The sequence below is a fragment of the Scyliorhinus torazame genome, chromosome 5 (assembly GCF_047496885.1).
Source record: "Scyliorhinus torazame isolate Kashiwa2021f chromosome 5, sScyTor2.1, whole genome shotgun sequence".
NCBI classification, from domain to species: Eukaryota; Metazoa; Chordata; class Chondrichthyes; order Carcharhiniformes; family Scyliorhinidae; genus Scyliorhinus; species Scyliorhinus torazame.
Genome location: NC_092711.1, coordinates 176,665,479 through 176,688,821, shown reverse-complemented (window position 1 = coordinate 176,688,821; position 23,343 = coordinate 176,665,479). Strand labels below are relative to the sequence as shown.

At 47.0% G+C, this 23,343-nt stretch overlaps 1 protein-coding gene and 1 long non-coding RNA gene across 2 annotated transcripts; both read right to left on the bottom strand.

Moving 5' to 3' along the window:
- Positions 1 to 1,405: 1,405 nt before the first annotated feature.
- On the bottom strand, positions 1,406 to 13,313 carry LOC140422458 (uncharacterized). Its single transcript, XR_011947474.1, has 2 exons — positions 12,741 to 13,313; positions 1,406 to 6,658 (listed from the first exon to the last, which is right to left on the bottom strand). It is a non-coding gene; the product is annotated as an uncharacterized lncRNA (long non-coding RNA).
- A 2,240-nt stretch (positions 13,314 to 15,553) lies between these two features.
- LOC140422426 (uncharacterized) lies at positions 15,554 to 22,781 on the bottom strand. The gene is made up of 2 exons (XM_072507441.1): positions 22,631 to 22,781; positions 15,554 to 19,896 (listed from the first exon to the last, which is right to left on the bottom strand). The coding sequence occupies exon 2, from the start codon at positions 19,527 to 19,529 to the stop codon at positions 18,354 to 18,356; it is 1,176 nt and encodes a 391-aa protein (XP_072363542.1). The 5' UTR covers positions 19,530 to 19,896; positions 22,631 to 22,781; the 3' UTR covers positions 15,554 to 18,353.
- Between the last annotated feature and the right edge of the window lie 562 nt (positions 22,782 to 23,343).

Here is a 23,343-nt window from a genome sequence, read left to right as displayed (position 1 = left end):
TTGCTGCAGTAAAAGCCACAAAACCTTAACTCCTGTTGTGTGATCCTTTACATTGTTGACTTGGAATTGATTTTTTTTTAAAGTTATTGATCTGTACAGAGATCCTAATCCACAAGTTTTGACTTCCCATTTGAGCCTCAGGCAGTTTTCTGGCTCACTTTTCTTGTGTCAGTGACAGCCAGGAGATGGAGCTGAGGGCTGAATTTAGTTACTAATAATGGGGCCTGCACCCCAGTTGGGAAACTGCAATGGGCGTCGCACTAATAGAGAGACAGGAAGGTGTTGGAGGACTGACTGGGAAATGGGCCTCCAACCAATTAGGACACAGAAGGAGGTGACCAGGGCTGGTAGTGACCCCCCGGTATTCAGTGCCCCGGTGTCCAAAGTGGGGAGTCACGGGAACAGAGTAAAGAGAAACCACTTGGGTTCTGAACATTGTGAACATCCTTTTACTCTGCTTGCTATTTATTCTCAAGTAATTTTCTGTTAGTTTTTTTATCCATGTTGTTTCATTAATAAACAATTAACAGTCAAAATATTTGATTTTGTTGGATTTTTCATGATTAGATTGATGTAGTTCAGGGAAAGTGGGTGAGAGGTTGACAGGCTCTTTAACAGAAAGTGAGTCCCTCTAAGGCGATTGGCAAAGGAACCAGAGGGGTAGAGGAGATGTGATTTTTCTTTTGACATGCAAAATGCGGTTCAGGTTCTGATTGACTCATTTATTGAGGCTCCTTGAGGGAGTAACATGGGATGTCAACAAAGGGGAACCTGCAGATGTGGTTTATTCAGGTTTCCAGAAGGTATTTCCCAAGGTGCCACATCAAAGGTCTCTGCACAACATAAGAGCTCATGGTGTAGAGGGCAACATGTCAGCAGGGATAGAGGATTGGTTAGCTCATAGGAAGCAGAGAGTGGGTATAAATGGGTCATGTTTGGGTTGGTAAGATGTGACAAGTGGAGCATCACAAGATCAGTGCTGGGCCCTCAACTATTTACAATCTATATTAATGAGTTGAATGTGGTTAAATTTGCTGATGACACAAAGAGGGATTGGAAATTAATTTGTCAAGTGGACTTGGAGAATACAAAGGACATCAAATAGGTTAAGTGAGTGGGAACAAATTGACAGATAGAGAATAACTTGGGAAAATGTGAATGTGTCCACATTATTTAAATGGGAGAGAGATTACAGAACTCTGAGGCGCAGAGGGATCTGTGTGTCCTGATACAGGAATCACAAGTTAGTTTGCTGTGTTACGACACCCTGGGCTAGTGCGCTGTCAATTCCAGCCCCACGTGCCCCAGAGTCACAGCACTAGTCAATTAACCAATAATTCTTACAAAAATACCCTATGTCTTTGGCCCTTGGCTGCCCAATAATCAGTCACCATGGTTGCAAATGTAAATACGATTACTGTTTATTTATAACAAGAACAATAATAAAATATGCAGCAAACACAACTGATTTACAATAAGCCAATTCCTAATTCCCACTTTAACCTGCCCCCAACCTCTACACACACAGAGACATACAAACACCGAGGGGTGGAAAGGGATAAGATCAGAAGTGAAAGAAATTCTTTTTTTCAGATGATGATTTTTAGCACACTTTACTTCACAGCAAGCTTGCAGGTTAAAGTCTTTAGTTTACAGTCTGTAGTGATCTTCTCTGTAGGTTAATTTGTTCACGTTCTTTGTAGTTTAGAAATGCAGTACTCACACTTTTCTGGAGACACACCTCACCTCTGTTCAAACTTTTCTTTCAGTTTGTGGTTTGTATTCAGGTCTCCGTGGTTTCAGGAATATAGCACCCACAGGCTATCTGGGAAGAGAGATAGCACTCACAGCTGCCTTCTGGAGAGAGAGTTAGTCAGTTCTGCCTCTTGTGCTGCTAGAATCAAACTGAAAGCTTGGGACTCTGAAAAACATCCCAGTGGGATAGGATCCAATCACCGCCTGTTACCTAGGAGCACAGCCGTTTGGACCAATTCATTGGCCACCAGCGAATCAATCAAACCGAGTCCCAACCCCAATTCTCACACTGGTGCCGAAAGATCTTCAGCTCCAGTTTAAACCAGTACAGGCACCTGGATTCTTCTGCTTGAATTAAAGATACAGGCTGCTTGCCTTAAAGTGACATGTCCATTAATCATCCATGGACCAAAAATGTAACGGCAGAAATTACAGCTGGTACAGCAAGTGATGAGGAAGGTGAATGGAATATTGTTATTTATTGCAAAGGGACTGGAATATAAAAGTTGGGGTGTTTTGCTGCAGTTGTACAGGGCCTTGGTGAGACCATGGGCTGGATTCTCCACTGACGGGATTCTCCATTGCACCGGCAGCGCACTCACACCCGGGGATTTCCAGACGACAGGCTGGCAACAATGGGAAACTCATTGTCCGTCTGGCAGGACGGAGAATCCCGCAGCTGGTGAGGGCGCGCCACAGGACGGGGAATCTCGCCCCATATTTAGAGCACTGTGTACAGTTTGGGTCTCCTTATTTCAGAAATAAGATAATTGCATTAGAAGCAGTTCAGAGGAGGTTGACTCCCAGATTCTGGAATGAGGGGGTTATCGTCTGAGGAAAGGTTTGACAGGTTGGGACTGTATCCATTACAGTTGAGAAGAATGAGAGATGATCGTATTGAAACACGTGAGATCCTGAGTGGAATTGACAGAGAGAATGCTGAGAGAATGTTTCCCTTGTGGCAGAGACTAGAAATCGGGGAGACCCGGTTAAAATCTGAAATGTCCAAGCAGCCACTCAGTTCAAGGGCAATAAATTCTGGTCCAGCGACTTCCACATCCCATTCAGAATTTACAAAACTCTCTCCACAAAACCTCACTCAATTTCACTCCATTATTGTCCAGTTCTGGCTCCGCCTGGGGTAACATCTACTCCATATTTTCTTCTCCTGAAGGAGCACCATGAGTTCCAGGTTACTGGTACATTAGGACAGATGCTTCAAGCAACAGATCAAACATGGATGTAAAAGATTCTCCAGCTCTCTCTTTGTGGACAGTTCTTACTCAGTATTATTTCTCCCAAGCCCTTCATTGTCCCATTATCGCTTTAATTTCACTCCCACTTTGCCCATGTCCAGTGTGTTTCATTCTATCCTGATTGTTTTAAAGTCAGTTTCTCTCTGGAGTGTGTGTCAATGTCTTGATGATGTCACAATGGTGTCTCAATCTCCTGGCCACATTAACCATTTCATCTCCTGCTGTGTCTCCAGTAGCTGTGTGTGTTTGGGACCCGGTCTTCAGTCCATTTCACTGTGAATTTAGGCTTGTTATTTTTCACATGGAACAAATCACAACTGCACACCCACACCGGTATCCCAAAATCATGTCACATTTTTTTAACTCTCAGATGCGCTGAAGATCAAAGTGAGTGTCTGTCTTTCTTATCTGCCCTGTTATGGTGCTGATATTTCATGTTGTGGCTGGGCTTTCAAATGTGGATTTCTTTAAAACAAAGTTCATGGGCCAGGATGTAAATATTTCCAGGAGAAAGTGATCAATTTATTAATCCCATCTAAACATTCCAGACTTTCACTGGAACACAGGTGGATACCAGATTGATATAGGTTTGCCTTTCAGTCGTCAATGGTCAGACGCTCTGTACCATTTGCCAAACTGGACTATTTGACGAACTGCGTGTTTTAATTAACATCCCTCTTTCCTCCAGTTGCTCTACTGTGGGTAAAATCCCTTTGGTTGGGGACGGGTTGATGGGTATTGTTTGGTACACGGTGGAACATTACCAGTGAATGATGCTGGTTCCATCTGTAATTGGCCACAATCATTCTTATCTTTTGCCACATTGGATGTTCATAAAGCTGATCTTTCCTGATGGTTCTGATTGACCATGTTACTGTCCCATTTTCAAAGCTTAAGGGAGAATTCAATTAGGATCAAATATCCAGACCCAGAATAGCCTGGTCCACTGGGCCTATCCAGACTGAAGATATCAATTCACGTGAACCAAATTCTATTGACATGGGTTGAGTTCTTTTAATAGTATAATTATAATCTTTATTATTGTCACAAGGAGGCTGACATTAACACTGCAATGAAGTTACTGTGAAAATCCCCCAGTCGCCATATTCCGGCACGTGTTTGGGTACACCGCGGGAGAATTCAGAATGTCCAATTCACCGAACAAGCATGTCTTTCGGGACTTGTGGGAGGAACCCGGAGCACCCGGGGGAAACCCACGCAGACACGGGGAGAACGTGCAGACTCCGCACAGACAGTAACCCAAGCCTGGAATCGATCCCGGGTCCCTGGTGCTAACCACTGTGCTACCGTGCCACCCCATTAATAGATTGTAGCATTTTCCCACCTTCTGATGTCAGGCTAATGGGTCTGTGGTTCCCCGTTTACTCTCTCCCTCCTTAAATTGTGGGGTTACATTTACCACCTTCCAATCTGCAGGAACCATTCCAGAATCTATAGAATTGTGAAAGATGATCACCAGTGTATCCACTATCTCTACAGCCGCCTCTTTCAACACTCTGGGATGTCGAGCATCACGTTTGAGGGTTGATTAACTTTCAACCACATTAATTTCTCCAGGACTACTTTTTTACTTATTAATCTCATTCAGTTCCCAATCCTCAGGCTTACTACTATTTTGGCCACTTTATGAGCCTCTTCCTTTGATCTAATGGAATCTTTAACTTTTCTTGTTAGCCGCGGTTGCATCACTTTTCCTGTTGGATTTTTTTCCCTAAAGGAATCAATTTTGGTGTATATATGTGAAATGAGTTGCAAAAGTCCCAGAAGACCATAGGCTGCTCTCCCCTTTGAGAGAGCGAGAGAGAGAGACAACTGGTGGTTTAACCTGAGGGTCACCACACCTTAGGCGAGGGGCAATGTTGCGAAGGTGGACCCTTCATGGATAACCTCAGCCAGTACGACAGTTGAATCCCTGCTATTGGAGTCACTCTGCATCATGAACCAGCCATCCAGCCAACTGAGCTAACTGACTCCCCCAGTAGATGAATAATAATGCCTGAAAATATTAGCTATTGCCTGTCTCCCATCATACCATTTAATGTGGTTTCCCAGTCTACCTCAGACAACATGTCCCTCATACCCTGATTGGGTGTTCACCCAGATAAATTAAACAAAAAACATGTAACCACCAATGTCCATCTTCATGGCAATGTGGCATGATTTACGGGGATCCAAACAGAAATGCAAACTGAATATCTTCTCTCTTCGAAACACCGCCTCACTCAGTGATCCATGTGACATTTGAAACCAGGTATTCGCAACAAGGCTCAAAGAGCATCAGCCATCTGGAGGCAAAGCCATAGGACTGCCAAGTCGAGCAGAACAAAACCCTACAACCCTCCCCATTGACCAACTGACAGAATGAACAAAATACAGTCCTGGATGTAACTGAGAGCAGAAACAATAACAGCAATAGCCCTTGTAATCACTTGTGAACTTGTTGGTGTCTCAGCAGGTGCGATGAATCATGGATTCCCTTCTAACACAGAGGGGAATGGCCTCTACCCAGTGTGAACCCGCTGGTGTGTCTGCAGGTGGGATGGATCACTAATTGCCTTCCCCTACTCAGAGTACGTGATTGCCTTCTCCCCATTGTGAACTCGCTGGTGTCTCTTCAGGTTCGATAAGTCAGTGAATTCCTTCCCACACTGAGAGCAGATGAATGGCCTCTCCCCAGTGTGAACTCGCTGATGTGTCCGCAGTTTGGATGACTCACTGAACCCCTTCCCACACTGAGAGCAGATGAACGGTCTCTCCCCAGTGTGAATTCGCTGGTGAGTCCACAGGTGGGATAACTGGGCGAATCCCTTCCCACAATGAGAGCAGGTGAATGGCCTCTCCCCAGTGTGAACTCGCTGATGTGTCTGCAGATTGGAGAACTGAGTGAATCCCTTCCCACACTGAGAGCAGATGAACGGTCTCTCCCCAGTGTGAACCCGCTCGTGACTTTGCAGGTGGGATAACTGAGTGAATCCCTTCCCACACTGGGAGCAGGTGAACGGTCTCTCCCCAGTGCGAACTCGCTGGTGACTCTGCAGGTGGGTTAACTGAGTGAATCCCTTCCCACACTGAGAGCAGGTGAATGGCCTCTCCCCAGTGTGAATTCGCTGGTGTTTCTTCAGTCTGGAGAACAGAGTGAATCCCTTCTCACACACAGAGCAGGCGAATGGCCTCTCCCCAGTGTGAATGCGTCGATGAGTCTCCAACTCAGATGGGAATCTGTATCCCTTCCCACAGTCCCCACATTTCCACGGTTTCTCCATGTTTTGGGTCTCCTCGTGTCCCTCCAGGATGGACGATCAGTTAAGGCCTCGTCCACACACAGAACACACAAAGTGTCCGGTCTCTCCCCGCTGTGAATGGTGCAATGTTCGTTCAGGCTGTGTAAATGTTTAAAGCTCTTTCCACAGTCAGTGCTCTGGAACACTCTCACTCGGGTGTGTGTGTCTCGGTGCTTTTCCAGTCACATTGATGTTTAAAATATTTTGATGCTGACAGATTCGGCAAACATTTCTCCTTCTAGATTCAAAGGCCGATGATACTCAGATCCCAAGGTATCGAGTGACTCTGTAAGACCGAGACGTGACAATTGAGATTTCTGTCTGGAATTCCTCCTCTTGTAATATCTGTAAAAGGAGTTTACAAAAGTCAACACTCAGTACAGGATAGAAATTCAGAACAGAGAATTCTAGTTTCTATGGAACATTCCTTCCTCTCATTCCCCAATACCTCGTCTCCAGGGAGCGGACTCGGAGGGGCAGGGTATCGGAGCAGTGACTGTAGGAAGGATGAGCTGGCTGGCCACTGCACCCTGGTACAGGAGGCCATTCAAGCGGGGGGAGGAAGTGGTCGTTGTCGGGGTTTCTATAATTAGGGGAACTGATAACATCCTTTGGAAGCAGGACCGAGAGTCCCACATGGTATGTTGCCTGCCCAGTGCCAGGGTGAGGGGCATCTCTAACCGGCTTGAAAGGATATTGGAGAGGGAGGGGGAGGATCCAGTTGTTGTGGTCCACATTGGGACAAACAGTATCAGCAAGACTAGGAAAGAGGACCTGTTTGGGAATATCAGAAATTAGGAACAGAATTAAAGAACAGGTCCCAAGGATTATAATCTCTGGATTATTCCCTGAGCCACGTGCAAATTGGCATAGGGATGAGAAAATTAGAGAAGTAAACACGTGGCTAAAGGAGTGGTGCAGGAAAGAGGGGTTCCATTTCATGGGGCACTGGCATCAGTATTGGGACAGGAGGGATCTGTACCGTTGGGACGGTCTCCACCTGAACCGATCTGGGGCCAGTGTCCTCGTGGAAAGGATAAATAGGGAGGTCAGAAGGACTTTAAACTAACAAATGGTGGGGGAGAGGAAGGCCTCAGGGGAACTCAATACAGTTCCAAAAACAAGTAGCAGGATGGTCTGGACTGGGTACCAAATATACCGGTTATAAAGTTTACAGGAGGGACAGAGAATATGGCAGAGGGGGTGGAGTAGCCTTACTGATTAGAAATACTATCACCTCAATGGTGAGGGTTGGATTTGTTTATTGTCACATGTACCGAGATACAGTGAAAAGTATTGATCTGTGTACAGTTCAGACAGATCATTCCATACATGAGAATACACAGGGCAAACATCAATACACAATGTAAATACATAGACACAGGTATCGGGTGAAGCATACAGGAGTGTAGCACTACTCAGTGGAGGAGATGTGTGAAGAGATCAGGTCAGTCCATAAGAGGGTCGATTAGGAGTCTGGGAACAGCGGAAAAGATGTTTTTGAATCTGTTAGAACATACAGTGCAGAAGGAGGCCATTCGGCCCATCGAGTCTGCGCCGACCCACTTAAGCCTTCACTTCCACCCTATCCCCATAACCCAATAACACCTCCTAATCTTTTTGGTCACTAAGGGCAATTTATCATGGCCAATCCACCTAACCTGCACGTCTTTGGATGTGTTCTCAGACTTTTGTATCTCCTGCCCGATGGAAGAAGTTGGAAGTGTGAACAAGTCGGGTGGGAGGGGTCTTTGATTATGCTGCCCTCTATCCCAAAGCAGCGGGAGGTGTCGACAGAGTCAATGGATGGGAGGCGGGTTTGCGTGATGGACTGGGCGTGTTCACGACTCTCTGTCGTTTCTTACAGTCTTGGACCAAGCAGTTGCCAGGCCAGGCTGTGATGCTGCCAGGTCGGATGCTTTCTATGGTGCATCTGTAAAAGTTGGAAAGATTCAATGTGGACCTGTCGAATTTCCTTAGTTTCCTGAAAAAGTATAGGCGCTGTTGTACTTTCTTGGTCGTAGTGTTGACGTGGGTAGACCAGGACAGGTTGTTGGTGATGTGCACACCTCGGAATTTGAAGCTGTAGTCAATGAATAGGAGACTGATGTCGGAGTCCTTGTTGTCGAGATGCTCCAAGTGAGTGTAGCGCCAGGGAGATGGAGTCTGCTGTGGAGGATATAATGAGGGGAAGGATCCAGCGAAGACCATGGGCTGGATTCTCCGTCGGCGGGATCCTCCGCTTTCCGGCAGCGCACTCATGCCCGCGGACTTCCCGACAGCATGGGGGTGCCCACAACGGGAAACCCCATTGGCCAGCTGCCAGGACGGAGAATCCCCTCCCACATGGGTGGAACTGAGGAACAAAAAAATCTCAAACTGTAATGGGTGTTGTGTATCGACCGTCTGGTTAGCTCGGAGGTGCTAGATTGTATAAAGGCCGAAATTAGGCGAGTGTGTAGCAAAGGCAGAGTAGTATTAATGGGGGATTATAACTGACACACAGATTGGGAGGGGCAGACAAGCAACTGTCAGAAAGGGAGTGAATTTCTGGAATGTGTCTGGGATAGTTTCCTGCAGCAATATGTTCCAGATGTAACAAGGCGACAGGCAATATTATATTTAGTTATGAGTAATGAGCCCAATTTAATTAGCAGCCTATCTGTGCACGAACATTGATCACAACATGATTGAATTCAGTGTAGTGTTTGAAAGTGAAAAGCACGTTACAGATAGTAGAATTTTAGACTTGGGTAAGGCTGACGTTAACGGGATGAGACAGAGACTGTCCACGGTAAACTGGGGAGATCTGTTAATGGGTCAAACAACTGAAGATCAGTGGAGCATATTTAAAGAAACATTTAACGAGATACAGAGCAAGTATATACCCCTGAGAGGAAAAGGCTCCATTTCACAAAAAAAAAACAGCCACGGACAAATAAAGAGATTAGGGACAGCTTAAAACTAAAAGAAATAGCGCACAAAAATACAAGACACAGGACAGATCCAGACGAATGGGATAGGTACAAGGACCAGCAAAGGATCACAAAGCAGCTTGTGAGAGCGACTAAAAGGGATTATGAAAGGAAACTTGCAAGGTTCATCAATATCACTGAGAAGAAATGTTTCGTTATATAAAGGGAAAGCGGGTGGTGAAGAGCAATGTAGGCCCAGTAAAAGCTGGAAATGGAGATATTGTCAGTGATAATGGGGGAATGGCAGACACGCTGAACAATTACTTTGCCTCAGTATTTACAGTTGAAAAGGAGGATAACTTGCCATAAGTCCCGAAAAAATTAATAGTCGATAGAGGACAGGGACTTGATACAATTAACATAATGATACCGATACCATCACTAACTAGGAAACTGAAGAGTGACAAATCCCCAGGACTTGACGGTTTCCATCCGAGGCTGTTAAAGGAAGTCGGGGAGCACATTGTAGATGCCCCAACGATAATCGTCCAGAGTTCCCTAGATTCAGGAGTAGTCCCTCTGGATTGGAAAATTTCACTTTTTGAAGTGCGGATACACCAGCGAGTTCACACTGGGGATAGGCCATTCACCTGCTCTTAGTGTGGGAAGGGATTCACTTTTTAAGAAGGGTGAAAGGGGAAAAACAGGGAATTACAGACCAGTTAGCCAAACACGACATGGTAGCACAATGGTTAGCACTGTTGCTACACAGCCCCAGGGACCCAGGTGCGATTCCCGCCTTAGGTCACTGTCTGTGTGCAGTCTGCACGTTCTCCCCGTGTCTGCGTGGGTTTTATCCTGGTGCTCCCACAAGACCCCAAAAGCCGAGCTGTTCAGTGAATCGGACAGTCTGAATTCAGTCCCTCAGTGTTAATGTAAGCCTACTTGTGACACTAATAAAGATTGTTATGAACATCTATGGTGGGGAAACTGCTGGAATGTATAATCAGGGATAGGGTAACTGAACACTTTGAAAAACATTGTTCGATCAGGGACAGCCAGCCTGACTTATTTTACTGAATCTTTTGAGGAGGTGACTAAGTAGAGGACAGGGGACTGTCTATGGATGTCATTTATACGGACTCCCAGAAGGCATTTGATAAAGTCCCACACAAGAGACTGTTAGTTAAGGTGGAAGCCCTCGGAGTTGAGGGCAAATTATTGACACGGTTAGGAAATTGGCTGAGTGGCAGGAGAGTGTGGGGATATGGGTATTTAATACGGGACAATGAAGAGTATAACACCGAGTTGTAGACAAACAAAACTTATTTTATTTAACATTAACTATATACACAACTCCAGTTGCTGAGTTAGGAGAGATTACTCAAATTTGACCTCTTCACTTTTCAGGATTAATTTCAATTTGCCACTGTTCTGCCATCTAACCAGCCCGTCCATATCATCCTGAAATCTGAGGCGTTCTTCACCATTTCCCACACCCCCAATTTTTGTGTCATCTGCGATCTTATCATATCTCCAACATTCACATCCAGATCATTGATGTACGCTCCGAACAACATGGAACCCAACACCGATCGCAGTGGAACACCATTGGACACAGGCTTCCAGTCACAAAGACAATCTTTGACCATCACCCTCTGCCTGCTGCCAGGAAGCCAATTTTGGTATCAATTTGCCCTGGAGCCCATCTTGACCAGTCCCCCATGTGAGACCTTGTCACAAACCTTACTGAAGTTTTTCCGGGCTACATGTGACTGGCACGGAAGTACAGTTGGTAGCACTTTGCTCCACAGTGCCATGGTTCCAGATTTGATACCCGGCTTGGGTCAGTCTGTATGGAGTCTGCACGTACTCCCCGTGTCTGTGTGGGGTTCTTCCGGGTGCTCTGGGTTCCTCCCACAAGTCCCGAAAGACGTGCTTGTTAGGTGAATTCGACATTCTGAATTCTCCTGAGTGCACCTGAACAGGCGCCAGAATGTGGCGACTAGGGGATTTTCACAGTAACTTCATTGCAGTGTTAATGTAAGCCTACTTGTGACAATAAAGATTATCAACTGCACTACCCTCAACGACACACTTAGTCACCTCCACGGAAAATGCAAATGAAATAGAATCCACAGAATCCTTCTGCACTGACCCTCCGATAGAGCATGCTACCCGGGTCCACTCCTCCTCTCTATCCCCTTAAACCCACCTACCTTTTGGACACTAAGGGGTAATTGTTCATGGCCAATCCACCTATCCTGCACATCTTCTGGACTGTGGGAGGAAACTGGAGCGTCCGGAGGAAACCCATGCAGACAGGGGGAGAACGAGCAAATTCCACACAGTGTATACCTTAGATCTCTTCCTTTCCAATTCCCCACCCTCTTCCTTCAAACCAACTTTCCCCTTCTGATTTCCTGCTTTAGAGTCAGAGAGTTTTATAGCACAGAAAGATGCCCTTTGGCCCATCGTGAAAATGCTGCCTGTTCAGCCACAGCAGGTCAAAGATGAAAAGAGAGAGCAACAGCTCAGCACTTCATGAAGACAGGTAGCCATTTGATATGACCCTCACTGCTACCAGCTCAGATACAACACTGCACAAACTTAGCAGCCACTATAGAGTTGGGATCAGCTGTGGTGACACACTGGACTGGATCCAGGACAGGGTGAAATGTAGTTTGCTTGCCAGTTCATTGGAGGGTGTGGTCAGAGATGGGTGCTGCTTTGGGTGGATCAGATGAGGATTTTAATAGGCACTGATGAGGGTGTATATTGAGATGCTGGGTGGATTGTCTGGCTTGTCAGACAGTCTCCTCTTCACTGTCAAGCAGCATGTAGAGGTCTGGCTCCAAGTCTCCAAATTGGCAGAGGACATTGTGCAGAACGTGCCCTGTCCACAACCTCAGCTCCATCTCCTTGTTCTGGTGCAGAACCAGAGGCACTGCTATTGCTGCTCTGAAACCTGTTACAGTCTTTGTTTGGGTAGGTCTTTATAAGACATAATCTTCCTTTGACAAAGCCATGCTAACTAGCCTTTTTAAAAATAAATTTAGAGTACCCAATTATTTTTTTTCCGATTAAGAGGCAATTTAGCGTGGCCAATCCACCTAACCAGCACATCTTTGGGTTGTGGGGGTGAAACCCACACAGACATGCTGACTATCCTTAATTAGTACTTGCCTTCGCAACAGAGATTAATTCTGTCCCTCAGAATATTTTCCAATCATTTCCTGACCACTCAAGTTAAACTCACTGGTCTGCAATTGCCTGGATTTTCCCTACTTCACTTCTTGAACAATGGAACCACATTATCGGTCCTCCAGTCCTCTGGCACCGCTCCTGTGGCCAGAAAAATTTGAAAATTGTCAGTGTCTGCAATCTCCTGTCTTGCTTCCCACAGCAGCCTGGAAATATCTCATCTGGGCCTGGGGATTTAAACAAGTCACCAATAAAGGGCAGAATAAGAACATAAATTTAATGGGGAGAAAAGAAAGGGTTTTACTTACAGACGTGAGAGGAAGTTTCAGTCTGTGTGAAGCTGGAGGAGCAGCAGCTTTGCTGGGCAGATAGTGAAGGAAGCTTCGTGCAGCCAGTGACACAGGCCCCAGACTCTGATTGGCTGGAGGATCAGCGCCTGTCCAGTCGTCCACAGTTTCCCATTGGCCAATCTCCGTCATGGAGACAATGAGGGGACGGACCTCGGCGCACGTGGGGTGGGCGGGTATTTGACCTCCCGACGCTGAGCTCCTGTCCAATCCGGAGTATTTTGTTTCTGTGACCAGGGTGTTGCTCTCAGAGTGCTGAGAACGCCCCTCTGGGTCATTGTGACGTCCCAAAGAAGCCCTGCCTGAATCACTCTGTTCCACGGTGACGTTTCCGGGTTCCAGTGCGCAGGCCCGGCGGGCGGGCACGAGAGCCCCGACCCCTCCTGTTGTTCCCCCTCTCCCTTCCCCTGCACATCCAGCAGACAAGGTTTCCAGGCAACCGGTTGACGCTTCCGGCCAGAGCGAGAACTAGCCCAGTGATCTCCATCTCCACCCAGCCCGGGACTGCGCATGTCCAAGGGCGGTAGGGAACTGCGCCGTGCAGAGGAGAGTCCACCCTCTGACCTTCCTGCTCAGGTATTGGCTATTGAGAAACTGGGAGGACCAAAAGGACTTTGGTCCTCCAGCCAATCAGAGCACTGCCTTTGTGTGAATGAAGATTGAATGAAGCTTCACACAGACTGAAACGTCCTCCTGTCTCCAACATCTGTGAGGAAAACACTTCCTTTTCTCCCCCTTTCCATTTCTTTTCGCATCCTGACCTTCAATTGGTCACTTGCAGCAACTGAAGGGAAAGGAAGTGAATCCAGGGAGGGTGCAGACTCTGGAAAGCTTGGCCCAGGTCCCTCTCTCTCTCTTAAAGACATTGACATCCTTTGCTCCCTCAGCTTGACACATTTATTTGGCTAAAAGAATGGTCTCTTTCCCAATGTTCACAATTAAAGGGCTGGTTTCCCCAGGAGATGGCTGACATTTAAGGGTCAGTAAATTAATATTAGCCAGAGATAGGTCTAGTGTTGTTATATGGTACAGATTAGATATATTATTTATGGTTCTGTAAAGTACATTTATTATTATTTCTAGTAATGTAATATTGTACTGTAACTACATCATATATTTTCAGTAATCTGTTACCTCACAGGGTTGTTAATCTCGGGATTTCTCTTCCACAGGGACCAGTGGAGTCTAGAGGTCATTGAATATATTCAAGGATGAGTTAGACAGATTTAGTTTTTCAATTTAAAGAGCCCAGTCTTTTTTTTTTTCAATTAAGGGCCCCCATCCCTTGGACATGTGCATTTCTGGGCCATCTGCCTGCATGGCAGATAGAGCAGTTTCTCCAGCACGGGGGAATTGTTTGGAGCCCAATATCTAATCTCCTGGGACTGGGATGAAAAGTGGGGGGAGTGGGGGGGGTGGCATTGACCTCAACCTGACACAAAGTACATGCAGGTAGTCACTGGGTTTGATTGTGACACCCCCCCCCCCAAAAAACATTGAAGTCACCAAGGAATATGAGGGTAGTGTGGGTAAATGGAGCTGAGGTCGATTGGCCATTGAGCTCATTAAAGGATGGGGCAAGTGGGCCAAATGGCCGACTGCAGCTCCTATTTGTTATGATCTCTGTGTCCAGGACAGGAAGCAGTGAGCATAGATCTGTCAATCAGCACCTTCAGGAGAATTGGGAGGGAGAACGGAGGGAGAGTGTGTTGGATGGATATTTACAGCTTTTGAGGAATGAGAGAGGGAAGAATGTTCCATAGGAACCAGAATTGTCTGTTTTGAATGTCTATCCTGTACTGACAGTGCTGACTTTTGTAAATTGTTTTTCCAAGATATTAGAAGTGGAGGAATTTCAGAGAGAAATCTCAAACGTCACATCTAGATCTGACAGAGTTATTCGATTCCTTGGGATCTGAATATCTTCGGCATTTGAATCTAGAAGGAGAAATGTTTGCTTGAGCTGTCGGCATCAACAGATTTTCAACACCATTGTGACTGGAAAAGCACCGAGACACACACACACCCGAGTGAGAGTGTTCCAGAGCACTGTCTGTGGAAAGAGATTTAACCAGTTACGCACCCTGAAAAAACATTGCAGCATTCACAGCGGGGAGAGACCGTACATGTGTTCCCTGTGTGGGTAAGGCTTCAATTGTCCAACTTCGAGAGACACAAGGAGACCCAAAACATGGAGAAACCATGGAAATGTGTGGACTGTGGGAAAGGATTCAAGGCCCCATCTGCACTGGAAGCTCATCGACACATTCACACTGGGGATTCACCTGCTCTCTCTATGGGAAGGGATTCACTCAGATATCCAGCCTGCAGGGACTTCATACTGGGGAGAAGCCGTTCACCTGCTGTCAATGTGGGAGGGAATTCAGTGATTCCTCCACCCTGCAGAGACATCAGCGAGTTCACACTGGGGAGAGGCCGTTCACTTGCTCTCAATGTGGGAAAGGATTCAGTGATTCATCACACCTGCTGAGACACCAACAAGTTCACAAGTGATTACAAGGGTTGGAATTTGCTGTTATTGTTTCTGCTTCAATTACATCCAGGACTGCATTTTGTTCATTCTGACAATTGGTCAATGGGGAGGGTCGGAGGGTTTCTTTCTGCTGGACTGGCCGATCTCCCGACTTTGCCTGCAGTGGGCTGTTGCTCTTTGAGCCTTGTTGCGAATACATGGCTTCAAATTTCACAAGGATCTGTTGTACCAAAACCATAGTGTGTCTCTAACCCTTATACGCTGGACAAATTACCATAAGTTGTATCAGACAATAATATACTTTATTTACGATCACACAATTGTTACTGTTAATTAATCACACACACATGCAAGTTGAACTCTAAGCTAATGCACACAAGACCTTAACTTAACTTTCAAGTGACTGGCAAGTACGGGGCAGATATGGCCTTATCTGGAGTCCGCAGTCTGGCAGTGTTGAAAGTCTGTTGCTGGTCGTTGTTATCCTCGGCTCGTGTCCTTCCGTCGATGGCGTGGATGGTTTTCCTCTTCGGTCGGTGAAGGGTCACTGTTGTTGGTTACTGTTGAGAGCTGCTGTCGAGAGAGCGAATGGTGGGCTGCGCAGCACCTTTTATCCCCAGGAGTTTGAGCCCCTTTGGGCGGTCCCAGGTGAAGGCCCAATCAATCGATCAGGGCTTGATCACCTTGATCGATAATGTTCAATTAAATCCGCTACCTTGCGGGGCTTGTCCTGACCGGCCATGTCCGTTGGTGTCCGAGGCACGTATGCCTTCCCAAATGAGGAAAACTGACGCCACCAAATCTGCCACTTTGTCAATTTCCATTTAAGCCCATTGTCCCGGGATGGCCTTTCAATGGCCTTTTTCCTCGGTTGTTAGACAAACCAGCTTTTTGTCTATTTGGAAGCTGCAGCCTGTCTGTCCCTGAACTTGGCCACTTTTCCCAGCATCCTTTGCCAGACGCCACTTTAGGCGGCCACATATCCCTCCTCTTGATCCTGAACGCGAAGCGTGGTAGATCACAGACTTAGAACCAATACCTGCCCCGCATCCCCAGTCACCTGTCTATTAAGTAAGGCCCCAACACTAAACTCAGTTACATATTACAGATACTACTCAATTCAACCTTACAATTACACACTTAACTATATGGGCAGCTGCTGCTCCACATCCCAGAGTGTTGAAAGAGGTGGCTGGAGAGATAGTGGATACATTGGTGATCATCATTCAAAATTCAATAGATTCTGGAATGGTTCCTGCAGATTGGAAGGTGGTAAATGTAACCCCAATATTTAAGGAGGGAGAAAGAAAATGGGGAACCACAGACCCATTAGTCTGACATCAGTAGGAGTGAAAATGCTACAATCTATTATAAAGGATGTGATAACATACAAATTAGGAGCAGGAGTAGGCCACTCGGCCCCTCGAGCCTGCTGCACCATTCAATAAGTTCCCGGCTGATCTGATTGTAACCTCAACTCCACATTCCCACTGACCCCCCGATAACCTTTCACCCCCTTGCTTATCAAGAATCTATTCAACTCCGTCTTCAAAATATTTAAAGACTCTGCCTGGTTCATCTTTGGCACTGGTATGATGGTGGTCTTCTTGAAGCAGGTGGGAATCTCAGAACGGAGTAGAGAGAGGTTGAGGATGTTCACGAACACACCCGCCAGTTGGCCCGCGCAGGATCTGGGTGCATGGCAGGGACTCAGTCAGGACCCGCCGCTTTCCAAGGGTTCACTTTCAAGGCGGCCAAACTGACTTTGGAGGCTGTGACGGTGGGCATGGGTGTGCCCAAGACAGCTGGGGCAGATGACAAAGGTTTGTTGGTTTCCTGCTCGAAATAAACATCAAATGCATTGAGTTTGTCAGGAAGGGGTGCGCTGTTGCAAAAGATTCTACTCAGCTTTGCTTTTTAGTGCATTATGTTGTTTAAGCCTTGCCACAATCGATGAGAGTCCATGATTCTCGCTTATTCCGGACAACTCTTCTGTTGTCGCTTGGCATCCCTGTTGGCTTTGCAGAGGTTGTACCTAGATTTTTTTGTATAGGTCAGGGTTGCCGGACTTGAATGCCTCAGACGTGCCCTTCAGTCGGGAGTGAATCTCCCGATTAAACCATGGGTTCGGGTTGGGTAACGTACGTACTACCTTCTTTGACATACAATCTTCTACAGACTTGCTGATGAAGTCTGTGATGGTGCTGGGATACATATTTAGGTTGACTGCTGAGTTCTTGAATATGGACCAGTCGAGAAGGAGCTCTTCTGTTGCCTCAGACCAGCATTTGCACAACCTTCATAGCCAGATTCTCCAGCTTAAGTTTCTGCTTGTATGCCGGGAGAAGGAGCACCGTCTTGTGGTCCGATTTTCCGAAGTGCAGTCAGGGAATGGATCATCAGGCGCTCTTGATGTTTGTGTAGCAGTGGTCAAGGATGTTGGGGCCCCTGTTGGGACAGGAGATGTGTTGGTGGAATTTTGGCAGTGCACTCGAGGTTGGCCTGGTTAAAGTCCCCGGCCACGATGAACAAGGCCTCCGGATATTCTGCTTCATTGTTATTGATAGCGGTTACAATTCATTAAGCGCCTTCTTCACTTCCGCCTGGGGTGGGATGTAGACCGCCATGATGATGGCAGAAGTGAACTCCGTGGAAGGTAGTATGGACGGCACTTCACAGTCGGGTATTCCAGATCCGGAGAGCAGTAGTTCGCCAGGGTCACCACGTGCTAGCACCAGGAGTTGACGAGGAGACAAACCCCTCCACCCACTCCAGGTTCAGTCCTGGATGTGATTAACAGCAGGAATAACAGCAGAATCTAACCCGACATCACTTGTGAACCCTTTGGTGTCTCAGCATGTTGGACGACTGAGTGAATCCCTCCCCACAGTGAGAGCAGGTGAATGGCTTCTTTCCAGTGTGAACTCGCTGGTGTCTCCGCAATGTGGATGATGTTTGAAACCTCTTTGTCGCAGTGAGAGCAGCTGAACAGTTTCTCCTCAGTGTGAATGCGCTGGTGGGACATCAGTACCTGAGAGCTTTTAAACCCACTCCCACAGTCGGAGCATTTAAAGGGTCTCTCATTGCTGTGAGTGACACTGTGGCTCAGCAAGTGATGACCGAGTGACACTTTTCCCAGTCGGAGAGGTGAACGGGCTCTCCCCGGTGTGACCTCGCTCGTGTTTCATCAGGTTGGATGAGGATCTAAACCTCTTCGTGCATCGAGAGCAGCTGAACGTTCTCTCCTCAGAGTGAACGCGCTGGTGGGACATCAGTAGCTGTGAGCTTTTGAAACCCCTCCTGCAGTCAGAGCATTTGAAGGGCCTGCTCTTGGTGTGAGTGACATTGTGTTTCAGCAGGTTGGATAAATGAGCAAATCCCTTATCACACACAGAGCAGATGAACGGCTTCTCCCCGGTGTGAACCCGCTGGTGTCTCTGCAGGTGGGGTAACTGAGTAAATCCCTTATCACACACAGTGCAGATGAATGGCCGCTCCCCGGTGTGAACTCGCTGGTGTCTCAGCAGGTTGCCAATGTCAGTGAATCCCTTTTCACACTGAGAGCAGGTGAAAGGCCTCTCCCCAGTATGAACTCGTTCGTGTCTCCGCAGGATGCCAATGTCAATGAATCCCTTTTCACAGTGAGAGCAGGTGAAAGGCCTCTCCCCAGTGTGAACTCGTTCGTGTTTCCGCAGGCTACTTATGTTAATGAATCCCTTTTCACACTGAGAGCAGGTGAAAGGCCTCTCCCCAGTGTGAACTCGTTCGTGTTTCCGCAGGCTACTAATGTTAATGAATCCCTTTTCACACTGAGAGCAGGTGAATGGCCTCTCCCCAGTGTGAACTCGTTCGTGTTTCCGCAGGCTTCCAATGTCAGTGAAACCCTTTTCACACTGAGAGCAGGTGAAAGGCCTCTCTCCAGTGTGAACTCTCTGGTGGCTCTGCAGGTTGCATAACTGAGTGAATCCCTTCCCACAGTCAGAGCAGGTGAAAGGCCTCTCCCCAGTGTGAACTCGTTCGTGTCTCCGCAGGTTGCCAATGTCAGTGAATCCCTTTTCACACTGAGAGCAGGTGAAAGGCCTCTCACCAGTGTGACTGCTTTGATGCCTTGCCAGCTTGGACGGGGCTGTGAATCCCATCCCACACACAGAACAGGTGAACAGCCTCTCTCCAGTGTGACTGCGTTGATGCCTTTCCAGCCCGTATGGGCCTTTGAATCCCTTCCCACAATCCTCACATTTCCATGGTTTCTCCATGGTCCGGGTGATCTTGCGTCTCACTGCGTTGGGCGATCAGTTGAAGCCCCGTCCACACACCGAACACCTGTACAGTCTCTCCCTGCTGTTAATGGTGCAGTATTTTTTCAGGCTGTGTCACTGGTTAAAGCTCTTTCCACAGTCAGTGCTCTGTAACAGTCTCACACGGGTGTGTGTGTGTGTCTCAGTGCTTTTCCAGACACACTGATGTTTAAAATCTCTTGAAGTAGACAGAATAGACAAACATTTCTCCTTCTAGATTCAAAGGCCGATGATCTCCGGTTCCCAAGAATTGAGTGACTCAGTCAGTTCTTGACGTGATATTTAGTTTGAGATATCCGCCTCAAACTCCTCTCGTTCGAACTTCCTGCAATCAGATTTTACAAATCATTGTCAGTACAGGATAGAAACTCAGAACAGACAATTCTAGTTTCTATTGAACATTCTTTCCTCTCTCTTTCCCTGAAATGCTCTCAATCTCCAACCCACACACTCTCCCTGCATTCTCACTCTGCTGTATCTAATATTCACCCTCCCAATTCTCCTGAAGGTGATGATTCAGGCTGATTGACAGATCCAGGACTTTAACCAGGCCAACCTCAAGAGTGCACTGCTTCCTGTCCTGGACACAGAGACCTGAAATCTTCATGCAGGCTGCCAGACAGATATATGTCTATATTACTGGATGAAAAATGTGTGTAATATACAGCCTGTATTCACTTACTTTCCCTCCCAATTTTCGTGAAGGTGCTGATTAACAAATCTCAACTCACTAAAACCTGTACAACCGTAGAGAATCTCCATATAAGTACATTTACTGATTAGAGATGGGGAAATTCTGAGGAAGAATTTTATTTAGTCATGGAGTGGTCATGACAGGGAACTCACTGCCCACAAGGGTTGTGGAAGTCCAGATGATCAATAATTTAAAATAAAATAGGATGGTCACTTGAAGAAAATAAACTTGCAGGTGAACACGGATATCGAGGGGGAATGGGACTGACTGGATTGCTGTACAGAGAGTCAGCATGGACTTGAGTTCCCAAATGGATTCTGTCAGTGCTGCAATGACTGTATGACTGGAAATATATAATGTAGGTCCAGTACTATTTACAAAACTAGAAATAATAATCCATGTATTTTATTACAGAACCATCAATAATATATATAATACATACCACATAACAACACTAGACATATTTCTGTCCGATAGTAAATTTTTAAAAATCAATTTACGGGATGTGGACAATGCTGGTCAGGCCAGCATTTATTGCCCATCCCCAGTTGCCCTTCCGAAGTAGTGGTGAGTTGCCTTCTTGAACTGCTGCAGCCTGGAGGTGTAGATATATCCCCTGTGCTGTTTTTAAAAAAATTGTTTTTTATAAATTTAAAGTACCCAATTCATTTTTTCCAATTGAGGGGCAATTTAGCGTGGCCAATCCACCTACCCTGCACATCTTTGGGTTGTGGCGGCGAAACCCACGTAAACAAGGGGAGAGTGTGCAAACTACAGACGGACAGTGAGCCAGAGCCGGGATTGAACCTGGGACCTCGGCGCCGTGAGGCAGCAGCGCTAACCACTGCTCCACCATGCTGCCCTACATCCCCTGTGCTGTTAGGGTGGGAATTCCAGGATGTTGCCCCAGGGACAGTGAAGGAACGGCAATGTATTTCCAAGTCAGGGTGGTGTGTAACTTGGAAGTGAACCTCCAGGTGGTGAGGTTCCCAGGTATCTGCTGCTCTTGTCCTTCTAGATGGTAGTGGTTGTGGGTTTGGAAGGTGCTGTCTGTGGAATCTTTATGAGTTACTGCAGTGTATCTTGTAAATGGTATACACAGCTGCTACTGTTTTTCGGTGATGGAAGGTTTGAATGCTTTGTCCTGAATAGTGTCGAGCTTCTGGAATGTTGTTGGAGCTGCACTCATCCAGCAAAGTGGAGCGTATTCCATTACACACCTGACTTGTGCTTGTAGACAAGCTTTGGGGCTTCAGGTGGTGTGTTACACACCTTGGATTCCCAGCGTTTGACCTGCCCTGGGAGCAACAGTATTAATATGGCTATTCCAGATCAGTTTCTGATCAATGGTAACCCCCAGGATATTGGTTGTGGGGGATTCAGCGATGGAAATGCCACTGAATGTCAAGGGGTGTTGGTTAGATCCTCTCTTGTAGGAGATGGTCATTGCATGGCACTTGTGTCGTACAAATGTAACTTGCCACTTATTAGGCCAAGCCTGGATATTGTCCAGGTCTTACTGAATTTGGACATGGACTGCTTCATTATCTGAGGAGTTGAGAATGGTGCTGAACATTGTGGATGACTGCACATCACCACTTCTCACCTTATGATGGAAGGGAGATCATTGATGAAGCAACTGAAGATGGTTGGGCTGAGGAAACTGTCCTGACAAACTCCTGCAGTGATGTCCTGGAGCTGAGATGATTGACCTCCAATCACCACAACCATCTTCCTTTGTGCCAGGTGTGACTCCAACCAGTGGAGTTATCCCCAGATTCTCATTGACTCCAGTTTAGCTAGGGCTCCTTGATGCCATACTCGGTCAAATGCTGCCTTGATGTCAAGGGCAGTTACTCTCACCTCACTTCTGGCATTCAGCTCTTTCGTCCAAGTTTCAACTAAAACTGTAATGAGGTCAGGAGCTGAGTGACCCTGGCGGAACTCAAACTGAGCGTCCGGGAGCAGGTTATTGCAGAATAAGTGCCACTTAATAGCAACTTTGATGACTCCTTCCATCACTTTGCTGATGATAGACAGTAGACCCACAGAGAAGTAATTGGCTGAGTTGGATTTGCCCTGCTTACTGTCCCCTTAAATGTCAGCCATCTCCTGGGGAAACCAGCCCTTTAATTGTGAACATTAGGAAAGAGACCATCCTTTTAGCCAGACAAATAAATGTGTCAAGCTGAGGGAGCAAAGGATGTCAATGTCTTGAAGAGAGAGAGAGACCTGGGCCAAGCTTTCCAGAGTCTGCACCCTCCCTGGAATCACTTCCTTTCCCTTCAGTTGCTGCAAGTGACCAATTGAAGGTCAGAATGAGAAAAGAAATGGAAAGGGGGAGAAAAGAAAGTGTTTTACTCACAGATGTTGGAGACAGGGGTCTGTGTGCGGCTCAAGCTCATTCAGGGTTGGAGGAACAACGGCTTTGCTCGGCAGAAACCTCCATGTCCAGCTTCCGCATTGAGACAATGGGGGAGCTCTGATTGGCGGAGAAACAGAGTCCTTCCGGTCCTCCAATCTTCCCATTGGGCACAAGTCAGCGGTAAAGCCAGCGGGATTGAGCTCACCCTGCACATGCGCAGATTCCCCTCTCCCCGAGACATGCGCAGTCCTGGGTTGGGGGAGGGGCTGCTCGCTCTGGCCGGAGCTGTCAGCTGGTTGCCTGGAAACCGTCTCGACGATGTGCTGGGGGAAGAGGGAACAGACGGTGGGGGGGTCGGCACCCTGGGCGGTGGCCGCGCGCCGGGCTTGTGCGCTCAAATGCAGTGACGGCACTGCGGAACGGATTTATTCCTATTGGCTGGTTTAGAGGACGAGCTCCTTTGTGATGTCATAACGTGGAGGTTCGACAATGAGTGTCCGACGAAAACTTCCTCCTCTGGGCAACATCTGGGAGCAAATCAATGTCTCCCCCTTTCATAAGTTATAAGATATAGGAGCAGAATTAGGCCATTTGGCCCAACCAGTTTGCTCTGCAATTCTATCATGGCTGTGCTCATCCTGGCTTTAATTCCACCGTACTGCCAGTTCTCCATTACCCTTCAACCCATTAAAAATCTGTCTTCTCTAAATCTG